The sequence below is a fragment of the Zeus faber genome, assembly GCF_960531495.2.
Source record: "Zeus faber genome assembly, chromosome: 10".
NCBI classification, from domain to species: domain Eukaryota; kingdom Metazoa; phylum Chordata; class Actinopteri; order Zeiformes; family Zeidae; genus Zeus; species Zeus faber.
This window is the reverse complement of record NC_137199.1, coordinates 12273266-12291487: the sequence shown is the minus strand read 5'-3', so window position 1 is coordinate 12291487 and position 18222 is coordinate 12273266. Positions and strand designations below refer to the sequence as shown.

The window sequence follows — 18222 nt, the reverse complement described above, 5'->3', positions numbered from 1 at the left end:
GTGCTGAAGTACAACTTAGAGGTATTTGTGCTTTGTGAATTCATTTTCAGGGAAATTACACTCTATAACATTTGAGAGAAAATATCTTTCTGATCAGTCCACTGAATGTATCCGCAAGACCTGCAGGTACCATTTATTTTTCCTGAAACAGTTTTCACAGGCAAGCAATACCAATTTGTAAAAACAGGTTTTTTTTAACTTGTTAATTTTAATTCCCTTTTAATCAGAAAATCCCACAATGTTGTTACAGTAATTACAAAATTATACACATTAACCTTTATTAATACAGAAATTATTTTTATTTTTACAGTTTATAAAAAGGCAAAAAAATAAAATAACATCTACTTAAGAACAGAAAGCTTCCATTTGACATTGTTTCTCATCTTTGGGGGTGTGAGCATCTCAGCATCTGTAAAGAGGAGGTTGGTTGAATTAATCCACACGGATCTGAACAGTAAAAGGAGAAGCCGGTCTCTAAAGGAGAGTACTGTTAACTTAAGAGTTTCCACTGGTCAGAATGGCTCCCCATCTACCTTTGAAATTTTTTAAATCCATCACCTTGGCAGAGAATCAACCTTCAGGGATCCCAAGTCAGTATTACATACCATGTAAAAAAAATTCTATATTCTGTAGAAAACTGATACCTTGCAGGAAAACCTTTGATGAACAGAACGGCAGCTATGAGGTCTGGACTACTTGATACTACAGTGAAGTAAAGAGGACGGAGTGGTGAACCGATGTCATTTATTTTGGCAGTTAGGCTTGGCAGGGCTCCAGACAAGAATTTGGGCCAATGGTACAATGGTTGAAATAGCGAGGGCCCAACATTAGCTAGTGGCGTAAATGTCACTCGGTATCAGTCTACGCTGAGGTTGGCGGTTCAAATTTGGCAACTAACCTGGAATGAATTATTGCCAAAAGCTTTCATCTGGAGACCTGGATAGAGTAGGACCTTTGAACACTAAACATGCTGCTGACCTTGTGGTGCAGCTGTGGGCCTCTGCTGCTGAAAGGAAGCCATGATGCTGTTGGCGGTGGAGTTGGGACCAGTGACCTGCAGACCAAGAGCAAAACAAGGGGTTAAATCCACATTTTTATTATAGACTATTTCCTGCATCATGTGTTCAAATATAAATAATAATAATAATAATAACAATAAAACATATTTATAATAATAATAATAATTATTAATAATAATAATAATAATAATAATAATAATGCGAAAAAAAATAATAATACTTTTAAAAAGTAATACTTTATTGACTACTACAAATTATTCAGAAATAATTTTTTTTTTGCCTCCAATGCCTCATTCCCCGTGCAGTGAACTATATCGATTTCCCCTTGGAGTCACCAGGCAGCGGTAGCATTTGGAGCACTGTCTCTCACCGGGGCTTGGCTCTGCGGCACGCCCTCCTGCCACAACTCCGGAAGAGCCGCCTCGATCATCTGCAGTGCCGCCTCATAGGCCAGCTGCAGCTTCTGGGCTTGTCCGTCATACTGGAACAGCACCAAGGCCTTGAGCAGGCTGTGAACCTCCTCTGGAGGACAACAACACTCAATTATATAGACTAGAACCCAAAATGTTCAAAGATCAACTTTAAATGAGCTGAAAGTCATTTATTGTTATCATTACAAAAACCCTCTGCATGTCACCCACACACTGTGTAGACTTGATTAATCTGTTTTTGAAAGGCTTAGCTATAATCATATTTCCAAATGGGCCTCCCAAAATATAGGAATCACACTCTAACATGGGTTGTTGTATATCATTAAATGCACGTGTCTATCATTGCAAGCATTGAAATTAAATATGGACGGTATTTTTATCACTTGTCTAACAAACTGTTATCTTTCGGGACATGTTGGTCCGCACTTAAAAATCCTAGCGCAAAATGTGATACACACACACACACACACACTTCACTCTATACTAAAAGTCAGGGGTGAAAAGGTAGCGTGAGGACGAGTGCCGCACCCCTCATCTTGTCCGTCGTCGTGACGATATCCGCCAGGGTGTGGAGCAGGGCCATGTCCTCAAGGGGGCTCCCTTCCTTCAGACTGAACTTCTTACGCTCGGCCTTCCGACGGTTCTTAGACGACCTCCTGTAGGGAGGGAGGAAGTGAGAGGGAGAGGTAAATAACATTTAGAAGCAGGGAAACAGAAAAGAAGCAACCATCAGGTCATCTATAATACTATACAGTATAATACTATAATGTGTCGGTGTCTGTGTGTGAGACGTACGAGGAGATCCGGGAGTTACTGTGAGAGTATTTAGAGTTGGTCATCACGCTGCTGGCCTCAGAGTAGAGCTCCACGTCCGGACAATCTGGACCGTCCTCATCTGATGGAGGAACAGGACACACACACACACACACACACAGACACACAGACACACAGACACACACACACACACACACACACACACACACACACACACACACACACACACACACACACACACACACACACACACCCATATTTTCTTAGTCAATTTTCTTCACACTTGCTGAAAATGCTGATAAAAAGAGGTGAAGCAGTAATGTAAGAAGCCTTTTGTTGTTCTCTACTACAGGGCTAAATGATAGAGCAGAGTTTTGTTTTTTTTTTACCCAGCATGTCCAGTCTGGCCTTCTGCTTCAGCTCTCGTACGACCGCCAGGCGGCTTTTATGGCGGATGAACATGGCTCTCTGGTTCTCCAGGAAGACGCTCTGGGTACTAAACGCTGAGACGAGCAAAATTTCGGGAAAAAAAAAAAAAATAAAAATAAAATAAAATAAAATCACCGCTGGAAACTCTGCGCTCCAGAAGTTAACGAGCCACCGAGAACCTTCCATGATCCTTGACTGTTCTTCGTAGGGACCAGGGACCATTCAAATCCTTTCCCCCCGTTTTGAGATGTTGAGCCAACTACAGCACAGCCCTTGGAACAGATTGGGGCTCAACCCTCGAGCCCAGGAGTGAAACTATTATGGTATTAATAATAATAACAACTTTGATATACAAACCCCTTTTAAGAAACCCGGGGATGTGTTGGAGTGTCTCAGCTTTTTTTTTTTTTTTTTTTTTTTTTTTTTTTTTTTAAATTGCACAATGTTTGTATCTGTTTTTAGCCTTTCATTTTCTATTTCTGCTTTCATACTATGTATTTCATGCCTTAATTAAAGCACTTTGAATTGCCCTTGTTTATGGAATATGCAACATAAAATAAACTCGCATCGGTAAAAGTCCGTGAAATTTCCTCCTTTAGTTTACATTTTTATTAAAATATATGCTTTACAGGAGTATATGACCTTTAACTCAGTATTTCCGGCATAACAAAAGAAAACCGTCTTCCAAAACCGCACTTTACAAATCGGTATGTATGCAAGCTAATGCTTTGGCAATTTTTATGACGATACCCAGCTCTACTCAAACTTAAACACCAGTCAAGAATGTTAGGAACTAGAACTTTAGAAATCAGTCATTAGTAACACTATAACTCCCTCTGGTGGTTAAATTCCTCTTCAAATAGATGGTGTCAAAAAGATTTCCTTACCTTCCAACAGCGCCGGTTTGAGGTCCGTCTCAATGATATCCTGTCTGTCGTACGTATAAGCCTGGAGTTCACAGAAAAAATAAATCGCCATTTGTCAGATTTAGAGCGAAGACTTATGAAACATTACAGAAAGCGATCAAAACAATTTCAGCAAATCATACTCCGTGTAGTTCGAGCGTTGTGACCAACTGACCAATCGTAGCGCCTCCTCCCAGACTGCACCTGCGATGAGGGCCGAGATGGCTTCCTCGCAGTCCTAAAACGAGAGCAAATCTTCAGCACCACCCGCCTGCACCTCCCTCAAACTCGTCATGTGACGTTCATATTTTAAAATATTTGCTAAGCTGATAATGGAAAAAAAAAAAAAAATAAAATAAAAATAAAGAACAAAGAAGTGCCACAGAAGTTGTACAAGGAAAACGATTCAACTCTTTTCAAACATATTTCAGTGCCCAGGCTGATCCAGGTTCAGGTGTACTCTACCTTGGCGTACTGGTCCAGCAGCAGAGCGCCTTCGGAGAACCGCCGCTGCTCAATGAGCTTCACTTTAACAGAGGGACAGATTAGGTCAGAGGCTCTACTCTCGTGAAAGGTGATTGTGAAAAATCATTCAGACGTGTCCACAAATCCACATCACTAATGGTGATTTTTCAAATATCTCAAATAGTGTTCAAATGTTATGAACGCACCAAATAGTCATCCTCAAAATTATCAAATTATCAATATCGAGGCATTCTTAAAAAAACAAACAAAAAAAACAAAAAACAAAAACATTATTTGTCAGGTATTTGTCAGTATGGCCCAGACCAACTTGCAAGTGAAGTGAATAATTGAATAAGAAGATGGCTAGATAACTGACTAAGTGATTCCCCCTGATTGGCTGGCTACCTTAGTAATGGTACGGTCACACAGCAGGCGACGGGGGGCTACAGCGCGACGGGCTGCAGTGCGACGAGCTGCAGTGCATTTCAAACGGAGCGCGGCATCATCCGGCAGCAAGGGGGGCGGAGTGGCGACCGGCGACGAGCTGACGGCTTCACGACGACCAGGAAAGTTCAGCAGGTTTCAACTTCATGCAAATGTGCATAGAGCAACAGCCAATAAGAGGAAAGATACGCTCTCAATTGCGCTGGTCCTTGGGATATGGACGCTCGGACCGCTGTGTCGTTCCTATTATATTATTTTTTTAATGAAAAACGGCACTTAAGCTATTGATAAAATAAGGAACACGTTATTTTATTCTTTATTTTAAGGGACGGATGGCAAGTCTATATACGTAACTATTTTCAAGAGTTTATTTCTTTTGCCAAGAAAACAAACTACACCATTTTAATAAAAAATAAGTGAAGACGGCCCCATCTATCCATATAATGTATACTAAATATGGAAAAGGAGAGAGGTTTGAAATGTTTGGCGCACCCACAACAGCCAGTCCATTTTGAGCCGACAAGCCCATGAGCGCCAGGGGCACAGAAGCCCCGTCGCCGGCGGTGTGACCGTACGGCGACGAGACAAGAGCTGCTCGGCTTCACGCTGCAGCCCCGTCGCCGGAGGTGTGAACCTAGCACGAGGAGCAAACTGATCGATTGCAATCCAGCCGGCTAGTTGGCTACGTCACTAGTTAAAAGAATGAGCGGCTACCTGCCATGTCTCGGGCCAACAGAGCGAGCTGGTCGGGAGGCAGGGGAACCTGCTGAGCTACACACAGAGCCTCCCTCCAGCTGCTGCTGCTGACGAAGGCCTGCAGGGCGCGGCGTGGCTCGCCACATCGCCATAGCAACAAGCCGGCCTCCTCCGCCCGCTGCTGCTCCACCAGGTAGTCGGCGTAGGCACAGCTCAGGGCCTGGGGGGGGTGGGGGGGGGTGGGGGGGGTGGGGGGTGTCAAAGGTTAAAGGTCACAGCAGTGATATTGATAAAGGTAGGACAGACTTGTGGAGCCAGAATAAAAAAAGGTAATGTGACCAACATTTTGGCTACTTTGGGGGATAAAAATCAATGCTCTGTGGAACATGGTTTGAAGGAGGTCTTTGGTTTCTTGAAAGCGAGTGTAAAGAGGTGTACTGTATACTTTGTACTGAGGGCTGACTGGCAGGTAGAGGCCCATGGCTTCACTGTAGAGCTTCTGTTCCTTCACCAGGCTTAAAGCCTCTGAGAAATGTTCCTCTCCTGAAAAAGACGGCGAGGCATCAGAGGTCATCACAGTAGGGACACGACAATTCATTTTAATTTTTTTGTTTTTTTTTTAACCACGTTAACAAACAATAATGACTTAATTGACTAAGCAAATTCCCCAATCAAGCTATATTGAAACACGTGAGACATCACTTGGACAGCAAAGTCACATTTTGCCTCGAAATTAAGCTGATGAAGAGGACTCACCGCACTTGCTGATGTGGTGCAGGGCCTTTTTGTATCTCTTGAGGTGTTTGTCAATGGTGTAGCGCTGATAGTTGGTCTCCAGCGTCTTCAGCTTGTTTAAGAAGGGAAGGTACTCTTTGGGGTCCTTCATAGATCAGAAAAAAAAAAATGGAACACATTCTGGATTAAACCAAAGTTCAAATCTGTCTCCTTCATTAAAAAGGATTCTTCACTTTTCTTTGTTCTTTAATTGGTTTCTTCAAATATTTACTCAATTTTATGTGATCTTGAAAAAGAAAAAAAAAAGAAAAATCAAGAATACTTTTTCTTGTCGTATTCGAGTTGAAATGATTTGAAATGTAATCGAAATCATTTCCTTTCAGTTTGCTCGGTGAGCTGACGAGCAGCACAACGGCCACAGAGTCGAACGCTGTGACGTCACCGCCGCCTCCGCTACCTTTTGGGACTTCTCAGCCACCATGAGGACGAGGTCGAAGTCGTAAGTTCCCAGCGAGTGCTCATACAGCTCGTTGACGTTCACCAGGAAGAGAAGGTAATTCAGGGCCTGCTCTGTGCCGACGGCTCCAGCAGCATCCTGGGTGGGGTGAACTGGACAAGAACAGATGGTTAACTTGCTGCCAATAAACTAAACATAACTGAACCAAAATCAGGGACACGGTATTTGCTGCAGTGCGTCCGTACATGTAATGAGAGCTAAACAATTAAATACCAAATAAGTCCTTGCTATGGATCCAAAGATCCTGTTGGTAAGTTTTACCTCGAAGCTCGTGCACCTTCTGCAGGGCGATCTCTAATTCAGGAACGCTTTTCTTCACGTGTGTCGTCAAGACGGACAGACAGTACCTGGAGGGGACGCGTAATGAGTCATTTTTATTTTTCCCCAATTCCTGCAAAGATTTACAAATGGCCTCCATCTTTTTCCGTTACGTCCCTCGTCCCCAAGGCACATCATATACACAGACAGGAGTGTCCTGAGATTTCACGGTTGTCCGACCACATGTGAGATCAAATTTCACCCACTTGTGTGCATCCAAGGATTCCATGGATTTCCTTAAGGCGTCGCACACAATATCCACCTTCTTCTCCACGCTCCCTTTGGGAGACTGAACGGGGCTGTGCAGGGCGTTGGGGTACATGGTCGTGGTGGTGTCCTCTTCTCTGTTGGGATTAAAAATGCAGTTATAACGAGAGCTATTAGAATTAGAATTTTATACAGTTAGCGTTGTTAGAATTATGCTAAAACAAGATCATTCATAATCCACCTTAAATAAGGTTGAATGGAAACGTGCAAATGGCTGTGGTTGCCGTCACCTGAGCTCAGTGAGGAAGAGGTTGATGTTGTTGATGGAGTCTAGCTGTGTGATGAAGGTTTCAACATTCTCCAGGAACACCTACAGCGGGACAGCGGTAGCTGAAAACTCACGGCCGCTTTTTTTTCGTCACCCTTGAACGGAATACTTCTTTCAATTTCCTTTTTCGGAGAAGGTTTTTATGTGTTTGGCGGTCGGCCTACCTTGGGGCTGTGGTCGTAAATGAGGTTCATGTTAATCCTCAGCTTCCTCATGCACTGAAACGCCTCCCTGAATTTCAGACTGAGAAGGAAGAGAAAACACATTCGTCAGGCGATTAGAGCAACGGCGATACGTGGCTACGTCAGATGGACTTCAGTACACCCACCTGTCAAGCTGCTTCCTGATCTGGGCCAGCACCAGTGCTCGATGGTGGATGGTCTCCAAGTTGCCGCGAGGCATCTGAAGATGCAAACAGACAACAGTCATGGAGCGGCCTGGAAGTGCTTTTGAGCGAGGCGACATCCCTCAAAGTGTTCCAACGGGAACCGATCGAGAGGCGAGACGGCCGCTACCGTGCGTGCACACATACCTGCAGGATGAGCCGGGTATCCTGGGGAACCACCGTCACGATCCTGGAGCCTCGTTCCACCCTGCGCACCGTCTCGTCGTTCTCACTTCCGTCCGACCCCAAGGCCTCGCGCAGTGCTGAGAGGATCAAAGGTCAAACTCACTTAATGGAGCCACAGCACTCGGGACCAAAGCAACAGGAGAAAATAAGTCATGGATAAAAAACAGTATCTGTAGATATTCGTGGGGGGTTTTTTTCCATCTGAAGACGTTGAAAGTCATTCTTCAGCAAATTACTTAAAGTCGTTATTTCTCTCAAATTCTGAGTTTTGAATTAACAAATAATTCTCAAACAACCCACAAAACTTTGTGACTCCAGAGGCCCCTCGGCAAATATTTAACACCAAAGTCACGTCTTTCAGGGCTCAAACTGATTACCGAAGTCCTCTATTTAACATGATCCTTTCGCAAGAGCAGGTCCCGCCAGGAGTAGAGAAACTCTACATACCAAACAGTCTCCTGCTCTGGTTGAGATGCCTAAATGTCCACTGCATGTCATGGTTTATTAATGAAAACGTAGATGAAGTCAAATGACTATCAAGAGGAAGCTTCCTCCAGAGGTACAGGGAATACTGCATACCTGCATACCGTGTGTGTGTGTGTGTGTGTGTGTGTGTGTGTGTGTGTGTGTGTGTGTGTGTGTGTGTGTGTGTGTCACCTTTGACTGTGAGCGCGCTCAGCTGGAGGCAGCGGCAGGTGTGCGAGTGCGTGGTGAGCAGGAGGAAGTCATCATAGACCACAAAGGAGGAGACATTAGAAGCCAGCTGAGGGAGGAGCACAGATCATATTGTAACAGTGTGCTACAGTTATCATCGATAAAATAAACATAAAAAACAAGCAAAACACAACATCCAGACCGCTGAACCGACTGCTGTGAGAAAACGGTTTCATGCTGCTTTATACAACGCTATCCATCCAGTACCTCGGTGTCTCCGGCGTAGAGGTGAGATCTGTCAGTCAGCCCCAGCAGAAGCTCCTGCAGAGATTCAAAACATGAGACATAAACCTCAGGCTCCCCTAAAGGGGATGTTACTACCTTTAAAATTGGAGCGCTAAACTAAAGCACGAGGGAAGCGTTGGATGTAGCCCCATGCTGCTCGGAGACAGCGTAAGATTTATTCTACTTGTTTTGGCGCTCTAACTGTTCTCACTGGTAAAGCACTCTCACTTCTCGGCTCCGATGGAAACGCGTAACAGGGGATCATTTATGTCAAAAAAAATGTTTTCAAAACCCACCGCGGCGAGGAGAGATTTCCAGCACTCACAATCATGCCGTGGATTCTCGGTAGAGTTCTTCCAGCAAACCTACTCTGCCGGTGACAAAACCTAAGACTACTGTACTTATATCTCTGTGACAGGGATTGATGTTTAAACATGTCTTTTCACACAAGTGTGCCAATAGGGTAAAAGACTGTAAGAATAAAAACTGAAAAGGAAAGATTGAAATTGTATAGTGAACACTGAGTTTGTTTTTTCATATTTGATAAATGACATGTAGTAAATGTCCTCCCACCTCTCTGCTGATACTGCACACGGCCATCTGCACACAGGGGACAGGGAAGTTCATCCTACAGCCTTTAGAATCCAGCCAGTCCACCACCGACGGCTCAGGAGAATCTAAACAAACCAACAATTTTAGGCAGACCCGTACAGAGGACACAACCCCCGGCCCTCATTTAACTCAAGACATTCTCTAGAAATGAAGCAACGCAATAAGGTTGCCGACCCCAGATCAGCTTCCTGGTCTGTCCGTCCTCGAGCTGCAGGGCCACAGTGCTGGTGTGGGAGCTGTAAACCATGCTGATGACAGCACCATCTACTTCCACCTGGGACCTGGGGAGAAGAATGGGTAGGTTGGACTTTGGCCTTATAATGGATGGATCCAATATGGCTGACTGCGGCGTAACCATCAACATATCCAACAGGGCTCAAGTTTACAGAAACATGATTTGAGTCAATCTGGATGATAGCCGGATCATAGAGGATGTACACTATTTAACCAATCTCAAAAATGGTATAAGTTGGCATAAATATAAATAAGTATAATATACCCGAAGAAGTAAGGCACAAAATGTTTTTCAGACCAAGTATAATTACCGAGTGCTCGCTCTTCGATATTTGAAGATACAGAATACCAATACATTTGTATTGGTATTCTGTTCTTCTGACATTTTCAGTTACAATAATAGTGGAGATCACTGCTTTTGAAAAGCAGATATTTTGATTCATTATTTTCAGTAATTGCTTTCATTATTGCTTTATTTAATCCATATATTTAATTATTGAATCCATCATTTAATCAATAACATAATTCATTCAAATTCACTAAAGTATTTACGATTTACATACAAATATTACAAAAGCACGCACACAGCTTTCAAGCTGCCATAATGCAGCCTGGCTAACCTGACACTTAGTGTGTGTGGGGCGTCAGGTTGAGGGGTGTGGTTAAGGAAGTGGAGCGTGGAGGACGTAGGCAGCAGCCCAGGGCCCAGCCCCAGGAAGACATCCTCTCTCAGCCAGAGCAGCTGCCTCAGGGCCAGAGGTTCCTCTTGAACACCCACAACACTGTAAGGAGGATGGAAGAGAACAACACAGCAACGTCAGCAGGCTTGACGCTTAATGAGCGAACTTAATACAGAGCCAATAACACCCAGTCGGCATACTCATTGATAACTATTTGAGGAAACACTAACAACTATTTTTCAAAAAGGTTTCTCCATTTTATTGGGAAAACCAGGGCTCAATTCAGACGAAGAGAACAATAACTGGTCCAATAACAGACAGAAAGCTATGGAACTATCTTGAGAAAAGTAGAAATGATACAACCGTGGCTATACAAAAGCTGTATAGTCTAATCTAGAACAGTAGAGACAAGTATACAGTAGTTGTATAGTAGAGGTTAGTACAATAGAAGAAGGACACACACACACACACACACACACACACACACACACACACACACGCACGCACGCACGCATGCACGCACGCACGCACGTTCGGTGGGATTCTTTCTGACCTGTATGTCTTCTGTTGAACCAGGGGAGGCGATGTTATTCTGAATCCTCCTTGTGTTTCAGAAGACTGTGCTCCACTATCTGCAGGAGAGACACCTCCATGACAATTATACAACCTAACTTTACTGTCTCAAATGGGAAACTTGATTTGCAGCCAAGAGGAAAAAAAACACAGCACAAATGCAAACACTACAAATTTAAAAAATAAATAAATAAATACAGACCACAACAGATGGTGTCAAAATGGTAAGTTAAAAGTACAGATCCCCCCCACAAAAGAACTGAAACTGTGTCTGAACTCACTGTGGCCGTAGACTGAGATGCGTCCGTCTGCCGTCAACGCTGCCAGGTGATTGGTCCTCTGGGACTGGCAGAGAAATGTCACCAGGTTGATCGGAGAGGTCAGATGGAGGTCATAGGAACACATGGGCGGAGGGACCACAGACTGACGGAAAGTCGTCACCAGGACCTTATCTGAACACAAACACATTCACATAGCGCTACTTTGATTTTTATTTTGTCTTTCATCTCATCATTGTCATTATTGTTGTTGTTATTATTATTATTATTATTATTATTATAGCTCCACACACACACATCTCCTGTGGTCCAATTGGCTCTCACCTCCATCAATCACAGCCACGTTGGCATTATCAGTGGCATCCAGGCCAAGGCTGCACTCCGTGGTCCAGCCCCAGTCGTAGGTGAGGATGGCCCAGCCGCGCGTCACCATACGGAGCCGTAGGGGGCGCTCTGGGTCCCAGAGGACGCAGGCTGGAGCTCTCAGAGGTTCTGAGCCAAAGTGCAGGCTCTGCTTCAGGTACCAGTGGTAGTTCCCCACTGTCCACAGCTGGACTGCATAGAGAGGTGGAGGAGAGGGGTCAACAGCCATTTTTGTTTTAACTTATTATGATTAAATGAAAAAGACTGCGCAGTGTGGACAGTTTTACAGTAGGTGTTGACATGGCCGTCCACTCCAGGGGTCATGTCCTCCAGCCACACAGCCAGGACTGTAGAGTCACTGTTCCACAACAGTTCCTTCACCTTAAAAACACAAACTGAAATTGAACATCCGACCACAAAGTAATATTTCAGGATAACACGGTGCCCTTTATTTCTAGTAAAATTCGATTATCATTTTATTTTTATTTTCTGAATTAGCCATTTATCGATTACATGTTTAGGAATAATGGCAGTGTGGACCACATACGGTACCTTGGTCTGGTCTCTGCTGAAGGGCAGTGTGAAGTCTCCGTGCAGAAGACCATTCCTCTCCATAAACACCACACTGTGTTTGTTGGGATGCCGCTGCGTGCACGCTATCAAGCTCCCTGACGGCCTGATGAGCAGACGGGATTTCTTGTTAAAAGAATCGCGACAGAAATCAATCATGAAAAGAATGTTAGTCCTTATTCATGCAGCGGAGACCAAGTGAGAATTCCCGTAGAATCTATACAATTAACGAGGAAATAGCCAGTGCATCGTTTTTTTACATTACTTTACAGTCGGCCATTGTGAGCCTGCAAGTCAACCCGCACAATTACCGTCTTCGCAAATGACAGACCTCATAGACACAAATTTAAGACTATTTTATGACCTGCGGGCAGCCTGTATTAAAACCGAACAAAGTGGTTCTTACTTCCAACAGAGTGCCTGTTCAAGGCCGTTGACAGTCTCGCTGGTGGCCTGCAGAACCCCCTCCCGGTTCCACACCCGGACCCTCCGGGCCCCCGTTTCAGGACAGATGGCGCTGACGGCAAACAGTTGACCGTCCCCTCGCCATGACACCCGAGGCCTGCGGTCGTCCCAGGGTACAGCTTGCTGCACCTCCTGCAGGTTCAGACGTCCCATTAGAACCCAATTAAATCATAACAAATGAAGGAAAATAAATGTGAGTGTGGGACTGAAGAAGACAGAGCAATGCAACACAATGAGTCAATAATGTGCCATTAGTGCGGGGCAATATCAAAGAATTAACATAATCAAAGGAAATTTCATGATCTCTACTTCTAAGTTCAAAATGCAATGTTAAAGACATCAATGAGTTAAGTGAATTATAGTCTATTATAAGCTATTTTATATGTAAAATAGAGATTTAGTTGACCGAGCTAAGGAAATTGCCTCAAATGTCTTAGAATCTTTGCCACGATCAATTCTAGATCATATATTTTAATCATTAATGTACACTTCATAATTGTTCATTACAATATGGAGGCAACTGCTTGGCTTAGGGACTTTGCATTCGCTAAATAAATAAAAAAATATGATATTTCTATGTTTCTTGACGATACAATACCGTTGAAAAACGCTAAACAATAACAGAGCTATCGTCCCAATCTATGATTCATCAACACCATTGTGGATCACTAAGAGGAAAGAATACAAAAAAGAGTTTGGGGGAAAAACAGGCCATAAAGAATGAAGTCCAAGAAAATCATTGACTGACCGAAAGCAACAGATTGAGAGACAAAGAGACACAAACGACGGGAAATAATGAGGAAAGCAGGAAAGAATACGAGACCAAGAGACGAGAGATAGAAAGATGAGGAGGCAGAGAGCAAAGACACTCGGCTGTGGCCCAAGCTGAATACGGACCAGACTCTTCCTCTGAGCCGCCTGTTTCCCCTCAGACCCGTGGAACTGGGTCTCCTTCTTGCCCCAGCCCACAGTGATGAACTTCCCTACAACACAGTGGAACATAAACGCACTGCAGCACCCATGAAAACAGAGCACTCTGTCTCATTTCTAATGCATATGACTCAGATAAGCAGACTGCATTAAAGCAAACAGGCTATGGAAATGTACAACACACATACCATAAATGACTCTGATATCTTAACCCAATACCCGGGCAACATGGTGTAGTTGAAATGAGTTCCAGTTTTAAAGGTACAATATGTAACTTCCGCCGCGAGGGGTCTCTCAATAAAAAACAATAACAAAAGATAGAGTTTGATGATGTTGTGAAGCAGCGGGGGATCATGGCAGTTGTCGTCTTCGTTGCACGACTGCCGATGAAAATCGATCTGACGTGTCTCACTCCATTGTCAGAACGCGCGGCAAACGGCAACGAATAATGGTGCTCCATTAAACAATAGTTAGTAGAGTAATAGAGCAATACAAACAATAGTAGAATACAGTGGCTGGCTAACATTGGCTACTTCGTGGAGTCCCCTGCTCGCTCTCTGACGTATCATCCAGTGCTCCCAGTGTTGCCCCGGAGCTTATAGCAAGTAGAGGAGGTAAAGGGGACATTACACCATTGACAGGCATCCTAATGAAACTGACCATTACCTTTATTAAAATTACGTATTTCCCTGGGTTTGAAAATTGTTGGAAACATTTGGGATAATGTAAGTACACAACTCAACAAAATATATATAAAATAGATCTAGTCGTTATTTTAGAAACTTGAATGCGGAAAGGTTACATATTGTACGTTTAAAATAAAAAAAACACAGACATAACAATGAGTGTGAACAATGAGAGTTGCAGGTTACATTTTACTGGAACTTAATTCAAGTTTTGTGTTATATCTGATTTTGTATGAAAAATAACTAACAGTGACTGAAAAATTATAATCAACTCCTCAAAATAAACAATATTGCTATTACTGTAACTAAAAATGTCAGTTTCTGTATCACTCTGTTTCGTTTAGTAGAGTGAGTACTCAGAACTCACACTTGGACCAAACATTTTTATATCAGTGCAATTCACTCAAGTAGATTCATTTTTGTCTGCCAGCCACAATGGATACTAAAAGCATTAATGGAGCAGCAGCAATTCCAATATGTTGTCCGCTACACAGAAAATGGAACCTACAAACCCTAAATGAGCTACACTATTAGTTAAACACCATGTCCGTGATTTCCCCCCTACCTTCTCCAAAGTCATTCTGATGGATTCCAACCTCCGTGATTGGTTCAAAGTCTTTGGTCATCATGATGATAGTCTCCTGACCTGCATAGAAGACAAGGCAGAGTTGGAGACAGAAGATCACATCATTATTGATCCACTGGATAAAAGAATGAATCCAACAAAAACCTAATCTAAAGCCTGACCACTTTCATTCTCATCATGACATCTAATTCACCCTAATTAAAAGTCAGTTGCACGAGAATGAGCTGCCATGTCCTCTCTCACATGCACACAGACCATAGAGTAACACAGACAGTCAGAAACAAAAAATGCTATCCTATCCATCATCCACCAATCCATAAACACAGTTAGATTGTGAGCAGCAGTAAGACGGTTTTGAGTCATAGTATCAAGGTTCCAGGGGGTTTTATACGCACCAGTGGTGAGTGTAACCAGTTCCTCATCGGGACTCCAGCTCATAGAGGTCAGACCAGTGTCCACGCTGCCAACACACTCCAGCTAAGGGAAACACACATTACAGAGATTCCATCAAACTAATAAACCATGTTTATTAAGATTAGTTTGATATTATTATTTATATGTATATATAAAAATAAATCTATGATGTGTGTGTGTGTGTGTGTGTGTTGTGTATATAGATGTATGTGTGTGTGTATACTGTGTGTGTATACTGTATGCGTATATATATATATATACACACACACACACACAGTTTTAGTATTATAATCAGATTGTAAACTACAAAAACACACACACACACACACACACACACACACACACACACACACACACACACACACACACACACACACACACACACACACACACACACCCTATTTAAGTTACAAAGTTACAGAATACCAGGTTCCACAGCATGATTTAAAGTCAGTTTAAGAAAAGTTAAAGTAAAAAAAATTTAAAGAAGAAATGGTCGTTGTATATGGGTTTGAATATGATTTTTTTATATGCAACTGTTCTCTAAAACAGTTTTCTATATGCAACTGTAAAAATAATTTCTTACTGAATTATTTTATTACAACGATAAGCATACGAAAGATATGATCATAACTGGAATCAGAATGATAATCATGGATTTGAAATTTCCACGTTAAAGAATCCAACTGGGTTTATCATATTTAATCTCATAGTAACTTAAATCTATTGGTAAAATGTCAGGAGACTAAAACTCTTGCCTTTCAAATAAAACCCCTCTTGTAATTCAAAACTCAATGGAAATTTTGAGTCATATTTGAGAAAAGCCATATTTTCTCATCAACATTAATTCAGACTCCTTATACGAAATTGCATACAGGTTGATAAAGAATGCTATTGATTTACTGCACAGCCATTGATAAACAATAATCTCACGAGGCAATTGGCCTCCCAGCAACACAACAGTGGACTCGACTGTCCAGATGTTGTTTTGTCTGCCGCCGACCTGGTTTGTGATGAGGTTACAGAGGATCACGTCCCCGCTGGCTGTAGCAATGCACACAGACTCCTGTTCAGCCAACTCCTGGATACCGACGACGGTGCCGCTGCCATCCTCAGGGAGGAAACCATCCGCCGTCAGCGACACCTCACTCAGGACCTGCGGCCGAACGGCCAGGGCAAGAAGAATGTAATCAGGCCGTGACCGCCAAATTCATTTTAGGTTGGCAGATATTTTTCTGCAAGTTACCTGGCCGCTTCGTGGGTCGAACTCTGTGACAGAGTACTCGGAAGCGAGTAGTACAGAGCCAGTGTCTGAGCGAACTGCCAGGCACCGTGGAGCACCCGGGCCCTGCAACTCTGCGTTCCGCAGGCTCTTCAGTAACTTCAGATTCCGCATTTCGCCCTTGGAGAGATGGCGAAAACAGCTGTCTGGTCCAAATTGCTAGAAAAGATCAAGAAATAAACATGTAAACTATGGCTGTTCCTACTATGGCTGAAAAGCTGGCTAATGTGGACATCATTACAACTGGATCTGACAAGCTTTTTCTCAGGGTGAGGTAATAACGAATGGAAAAGGTTTAATAAACAACAAAAAATATGGCAGACAGAGAGAGGTGCATTATTCCCTTACAGTCTGTCTGTCTCTCTGCATGTCTGTCTGTATGTCTGTCTGTATGTCTATCTGTCTCTTAGTATGTCTGTCTGTCTCTCTCTCCAGGGAAAAAGGTTTAAAAACTACAAAAAATGTAGCAGACAGAGCGGTGCCTTACTGTCCCTCTGTATGTCTGTCTGCCCCTCTGTACGTCTGTCTCTCTCTCTCTGAGGAAAAGGTTTAATAAACGACAAAAAAAGTTGCAGACAAAGAGCGATGCCATACTGACTTATAGTCTGTCTGTCTGTCTGTCTCTCCGTATGTCTGTCTCTCTGCATACCTGTCTGTCTCTCTGCATGTCTGTCTCTGTCTGTCGGTATTTCTCTGTCTCTCTCTCTGTCTGTCCGTATCTCTCCCTCAGTAAAAAGGTTTAATAAGATATAAAAAATGTGGCAGACAGAGCGGTGCCTGACTGCCTGTCAGTCAGTCTCTCGGCCTGTCAGTCAGTCTCTCTGCCTGTCAGTCAGTCACTCTGCCTGTCAGTCAGTCACTCTGCCTGTCAGTCAGTCACTCTGCCTGTCAGTCAGTCACTCTGCCTGTCAGTCAGTCACTCTGCCTGTCAGTCAGTCACTCTGCCTGTCAGTCAGTCACTCTGCCTGTCAGTCAGTCACTCTGCCTGTCAGTCAGTCACTCTGCCTGTCAGTCAGTCACTCTGCCTGTCAGTCAGTCTCTCTGCTTGTCAGTCAGTCTCTCGGCCTGTCAGTCAGTCTGTCTGTCAGTCTGTCTCTCTGTCTGCCTGTCTGTCTCTCTGTCTGTCTGCCAGTCTCTCTGTCTGCCTGTCAGTCTCTCTGTCTGCCTGTCAGTCTCTCCGTCGCCCTCCGTCTGTCTTTTAGAATACCATCATTATACAACACATCATTTACTAAGCAAATATGCAACTTCCTGTTCTTCAACGGTAGTCATGAAGAGAGAAAACGCCAATACTTTAAAACTTCATCACCAAAATGACGCTCCTCCACGTACCTTTAACCATCACACATTTCCAAATGCCTAATACCCGATACCACCCTACTGTACAACCTAGCACAACACAGTCCTCTAGATTTGTTTATTCTAATTTCAACCTGTCATCAAACATGCCAAACATCTCGGGGAATGTACGTGAGTGAGATCGTAATTTACGTATCTTACCGGTGGATCAACGCTGCGACGCAAACCCGATGAATCCTGGTAGTAGATGACACGGGCGCCGCGCGAACACCGCAGCAAAACAACACCGCGCGTGGCAGCAGACAGCGTCCAGGTGTGACCTTTGAACTCCCACTGACGGCAGTCCAGACCGGCCGTTTGGTGCGTTACCGCCCCCTGCTGGACGGGAGGGTAGCGCAGCAGGCTCGGCAGAGAGAAAGAAATAAAAGAATTAAAAGTAATAGAATAAAACAATTCCAAGAGCACGTGTTTT

The 18222-nt window shown here is 43.6% G+C and overlaps 1 protein-coding gene across 3 annotated transcripts; it reads right to left on the bottom strand.

The window, feature by feature from the left end:
* Nucleotides 1-285: 285 nt before the first annotated feature.
* elp1 (elongator acetyltransferase complex subunit 1) lies at nt 286-18062 on the bottom strand. 3 transcript variants are annotated; one of them, XM_080008315.1, is made up of 36 exons: nt 17952-18062; nt 16416-16610; nt 16173-16325; nt 15151-15232; nt 14735-14815; nt 13451-13536; nt 12495-12685; nt 12071-12194; nt 11806-11899; nt 11480-11710; nt 11159-11329; nt 10858-10936; nt 10245-10406; nt 9565-9671; nt 9352-9455; nt 8761-8814; nt 8497-8602; nt 7801-7916; nt 7597-7670; nt 7433-7511; nt 7231-7310; nt 6940-7077; nt 6677-6762; nt 6356-6507; nt 5920-6043; nt 5609-5706; nt 5182-5383; nt 4024-4085; nt 3734-3796; nt 3541-3601; nt 2614-2727; nt 2246-2345; nt 1979-2106; nt 1390-1541; nt 979-1054; nt 286-409 (listed from the first exon to the last, which is right to left on the bottom strand). In XM_080008315.1, exons 2-36 carry the CDS (start codon nt 16563-16565, stop codon nt 342-344), a joined length of 3948 nt encoding a protein of 1315 aa, XP_079864441.1. In that variant the 5' UTR covers nt 16566-16610; nt 17952-18062; the 3' UTR covers nt 286-341. The 3 variants fall into 3 exon arrangements, 1 of the variants encoding a protein (XP_079864441.1); XR_013844362.1 differs by lacking the exon at nt 286-409 and having other exon boundaries at nt 1390-1539; XR_013844363.1 differs by lacking the exons at nt 286-409; nt 979-1054; nt 1390-1541; nt 1979-2106; nt 2246-2345 and having other exon boundaries at nt 2714-2727; nt 3734-3884.
* Nucleotides 18063-18222: the final 160 nt, after the last annotated feature.